The 4,603-nt window shown below is 46.7% G+C and overlaps 1 protein-coding gene across 1 annotated transcript; it reads right to left on the bottom strand.

Annotated features, from left to right (window-relative positions):
* Window positions 1-2,711: 2,711 nt before the first annotated feature.
* On the bottom strand, window positions 2,712-3,633 carry LOC141614490 (uncharacterized). The gene is made up of 4 exons (XM_074433235.1): window positions 3,508-3,633; window positions 3,269-3,421; window positions 3,089-3,181; window positions 2,712-3,001 (listed from the first exon to the last, which is right to left on the bottom strand). The coding sequence occupies exons 1-4, from the start codon at window positions 3,631-3,633 to the stop codon at window positions 2,864-2,866; spliced, it is 510 nt and encodes a 169-aa protein (XP_074289336.1). The 3' UTR covers window positions 2,712-2,863.
* Window positions 3,634-4,603: the final 970 nt, after the last annotated feature.

Genomic DNA, 4,603 nt, shown 5'->3' with positions numbered 1-4,603 from the left:
AAACTAAATTCGCACCTCCAGAGTAAGCAAAAGCTCATGCTTATTTTCTATGTTCATTACAAGCTCTTGCTTCGAACAATTATTCTTTTACATTTACTCGAACTACGCGCAAGGGTTTGATTTCGCTTTTTAAGTGAATACGTAGGCAATCCTTCACGGGATTCAATCCATTATATCTAAAATGTAAATAGAAGGACATTTGCATTGCATTTGAAATTCGACAAGAATAATAAGTGGAAAATCTCAACGGTTTCATAACCATTTAACCTTTTTATTTCATTCACTTTCTAATAATAATAGTACGTTACATAATAAAAATAGAATAGGCTAGGATTCTAAAAATCCCACCTTTTTTATTACAACAATAATAATAATAATCAAATAATAAATAAAGACTCGGGCTATTCCTCCATCTTCCCCTTGCCCTTGTCATTCTTGTCATATTTCCCGTCACGACCTCGAGCTGGGCGCTCTTGCACCACTTCAGACCTAATCACCAGCGGTCTTTCTCGAGGCCTGACTCTGCCATTCTTGCCAACCACCATTTCCGCGACAGGAGTAGTCTTTGATTTCTTCGAAGGATGAATGACCTGAAATCCAGCTTCTTCTTCTCCCTCTGTCAGATGCTTCTCCTTCTCTTTCTCTCCCTCGCGCACCTTGTAATCAACAGGCTCACATTTCCTCAGTCTCTCGCGCTCTTCCGGAGTTGCAGCCTTTCTCCACCTCAGATAAGAATCCGACACCCACAAAGCATTGGCGGAGAAGCTCAAGAACCACATGTTTCTTTGGGCCCATTTAATGGCCCACTCTCTTCGGCTCTCTGTAGTAAGCGCCATAGCAGTTTGCGGGACGGATTCAAGCCTAGGGATCATCTGCTTCAACCCAACTTGCCTCATCAATCTTTCCGGAAAGATGCATACCATAAACTCCAATCCCGGAATGCGCACGGACCTAGTGGGATCCAAAGAAGTATACTCCGTGTGATGGACTTGAGGTGCCACCATGCTACGACCCACCTAATCGGCGGACCATCATCATTCTTCACTTGTTCTTCCAATAGTCACGAGACCGGGTGAAGTCCACCATGTACAACCGCGTCCTCATCGCAATCGAACGAGCATGATAGGAAAGTGCATGAACTGGGGGCTCGATCAATCGGAGCCGTTCCATAAGCCAAACCTACCAAGAGCAGGTATTAGACCAAAAAAAAAAAAAAAAAAAAAAAAAAAAAAAACGTTCAAAAAAAAACGGAAAAGAAGAAAAGATGATGCCTTTTACCTGCAAAATGACGGGACTCCCCAAGAACGGCAGATCGCGGTTGGATTTCCTATTATCCAAACCCAAGATAATCTCCACTAAGCATAAATAAGCTGGGCTCCTGCGCAGCTCCATTTGCTCAATAAGACCCAAAAGACGGGGATCACCTCTCAAATCTTCATCAACGTGTCCTTGGAAGACATACACGTGCGCAAACAAAGCCAAATGCCCTCCTCCGGCAACATGGGAAACAGTAGGGTCGGCCCTGTTAATGAATCGGTCTACAAAGTCCAACATTCTCACGCCTTTCGGGGTAACTAAGCGATCCACCTCAAGTCTAGTCAGTCCAAGCAAGTCTCTGAATTTGCTCTTATACCCTTGTGAAGTAGAAGGAATGGCGGGTAAATGTTCGTGGTCCCAACCACCAATAGCAAGCAATTTCTTCAGAAATGGGCAAATATCACCCCCCGGGAACGCGAAAACATGATAATTCGGGTCCCAATAGTCAAGGCAAGCATCCAAGAACGGCTTTACTACCTTAATGAGTTTCAAACTCAATAAAGACCCAAGGTTATAAGCACCCATGTCGTGCTTCTCCATATTCGAAAACTCGTTGGTCCATTCCTTCAAGCGGATCTCCAAAGTATTCATGATGATAATTTTCTTTTGAAAATTTATTTTGGGAGTTTTATGCGAATAGACGAAGAAAAGACGGAAGATTTATGTGAATTAAAACTCCACCGACGCTTCTATTTGTACTAATTGCTGTTTCCAAAAATCCGCCAGAACGGACAAGCTTGGGAATAGGCGCAGCACTCGCTGCGCCTCTTCAGAGGGACGCAACTCATGTTGCGCCTCTTCCCCAGTCTTACTTCTGTGATTTCCGCGTCTGGATCTTTCCTAATTCTATAACGAATAATTTCCTATTCCTACGGGATTTTATTTTGGTAAATACGAGCAGTTTACCATGTTTCAAGTTCCTATTTTCGCGGGCACGCATTTCGAGACGACATCGACAATTCGGCATTTTACCACATGTGCACATTTTCATTTTAGGAAATACATTTCATTTTCATTTTTTTTTAAAAAAAAAAAAATTCCAATTCTTCATCTTAGGACATAATTTCCATTATAATTCATTTACTTTTTTTTTATCATTAATTTCTTAATTTCATTTCCACATCACTAACTTACAGATTTCTTTTTTTCCTTTTTTTTAGGGGGTAACCCTCCCTACCGTCCGGTCATTTCCGGCAAATTTTTTGCTTTTCCTCGTGCTCTTTTGAGTTTCATTTTGCGCTGATTGAGGCCTTATGTATATAAAATGTATGTTTTACGCAATTTCCATGTAAATTTCGGCAGCATGACGGCATAAACCGTTGTCTACCAAACCTGTTCAAGAACTAACCTGCAGGTACAAACAACACAACCCAACAGCAAAGACACTCAGGCCATCGTATATACAAATGTACAAGCAAACTGGGGGCTTGCGCCCTGAACAAAGTCCAAAAGTCCAAGCAAACTGGGGGCTTGCGCCCCAAACAGAGTCCAAAAATGTTTCAAAATCAAATGTCCAAAATGTACAAGTCTACAAAACTACACAAAACTACTGTTGGGCGCCCTCCAACTCGGCAACACTCGCCACCAGAACGGCGATCTCGGCGTCCCGAACCTCGAGCTCCCTCAACAAGCGAGCCGTCTCCTCCCGAGACTGGGTCAACTCTAGCTCCAGCCCGCGGTCACCCTGTGAACAGCAACAAATTGGCTCATGTCAATCAATTCAAGCAAGATCGAAAATCAAAACCAAAAAACAATCAAATAAGGTTCATACCTGACGACCTCGACCACCGACAAGTGCCTCGATGGCAGTAGCTCGCAGCCGGTTGGCCACCCTCCATAGTGCCACGAACCGGGACGGTGCGACCTGCATTATCAAAAGAAATTCTCAGCAAATTGAGCGAACTCAATCAAATGTGTTCTTACACAAAAGTCATACAAGTCGGAGGCTTACCCTCCGAATCAGATGCTGCCAGTCATCTAAGCTAGCATCCGTCACAGCTACGTCAAAGTCACGCAACTCGGAGATCGTCGTCCTCCCAGTCGCGTCAGTGTACTCGAGGGTCTCGGGGTACTCTGGGGGCTCGATGCCCGCCGCCTCAACCTCCTGTAAAGACAAATAGCTCTCTTTAACCGATGATCTTTCGTCGCAATTCTCGAAATCAAACCAAGCAAAAGTAAAAAGATACTCACCACTACCGGCCAGTACGCCAACCTCCCGTAAAGGAACGCCGAGTAGTCCTCGCCAGGCAGAAGAAGGTCGTCGCCACGGCACCGGCCAAGTCCGCCTCCTCTCGGCCTCGAAGGCTCCCTAAACATCGTCCTGGGAGAATCGACGGGAACCGTCAACGCGTCCCGAGAGCACTGACGAGCCAACCGCTCGCCCAAATACCACACAGGACCCATCGACGTCCTCAACAGCAGCCGACTCGGGCTCCTAGGTCGAAGGACCTCAGCGACAAAAGGAGGCGCTCCTGCGTACTCCGCCCAAGGTCTGGGCACCCACTGCGACAATATAAAAGCAAAGATCATTCCTATGATCAATTAAAAGCAAAGTATAAGAAGAGTAAATGAATACAAATGGGATACTCACGCTGCTCAGCTGAAGAGCGTTCACGTCCCGCCGGTAGACATTGTGAGAAGAACGCTTGCTCTTCGTCCGGCACATGACCCAATCCCTCACCACGGGATAGGCCCTCTCCAACGGCTCCGTCCTCTTGGGCGCGAGACTCGGGAAGTAAGAGTACACCCACGCCTGTAAAACAGAATAATCAATGGCGATCTTTCGTGATTTGATAAAGAAAGGAATTTACTTTGGTCTAAAGGAAGGTTCATACCTCCAACAAGAGCCTGTGTCCGAAACGGCGCCAGGAGAAGTCCCCTTCTCCATCAACTCCGGACGAACCATGGCCCTCATGAAGCGGATGAGGACCGCAAAACCAGTGATGACCCGGTCCCAACGCCCTAGGGAACTCGGGTCCGAAAGAAAGGGAAGGAGCTTCGTCGACATGACCTCTCGCCCTTGTCTCCGAGGTAAATCGAAGACAGGGAACCACCAAAGCCACGCAGACAGAGCCCTCGCTCACCATTTGTACAAGGAGGAGGAGCTGTCTCCCTCCCATCGATCGTCACCAGCGCCGGGGTCTTCCCCGCAAAGTAGTCTCGGACGTAAGTACTGGGTACCAAACCCGGCACTGCAACAGCCTTCGGCGACAAGTTCCAGCCGATCAATCTCCTCGCCTCGGCCGAGTCCGCCCTCATAGCAGTCTCCGACCACACCATCTCCTCG

Source organism: Silene latifolia, chromosome 11, assembly GCF_048544455.1.
Source record: "Silene latifolia isolate original U9 population chromosome 11, ASM4854445v1, whole genome shotgun sequence".
NCBI classification, from domain to species: domain Eukaryota; kingdom Viridiplantae; phylum Streptophyta; class Magnoliopsida; order Caryophyllales; family Caryophyllaceae; genus Silene; species Silene latifolia.
Note: the sequence above shows the minus strand (reverse complement) of the source record. Positions and strands in the feature narration are given on the sequence as shown.

Coding starts and splice junctions, on each gene's coding strand:
- LOC141614490 (XM_074433235.1), bottom strand. CDS start 3,633: ATGTTTAGGGAGCCTTCGAGGCCGAGAGGAGGCGGACTTGGCCGGTGC. Junction 3,182..3,268: donor GGCAGCATCTGATTCGGAGG/GTAAGCCTCCGA, acceptor TTGATAATGCAG/GTCGCACCGTCCCGGTTCGT. Junction 3,002..3,088: donor TCGGTGGTCGAGGTCGTCAG/GTATGAACCTTA, acceptor TGCTGTTCACAG/GGTGACCGCGGGCTGGAGCT.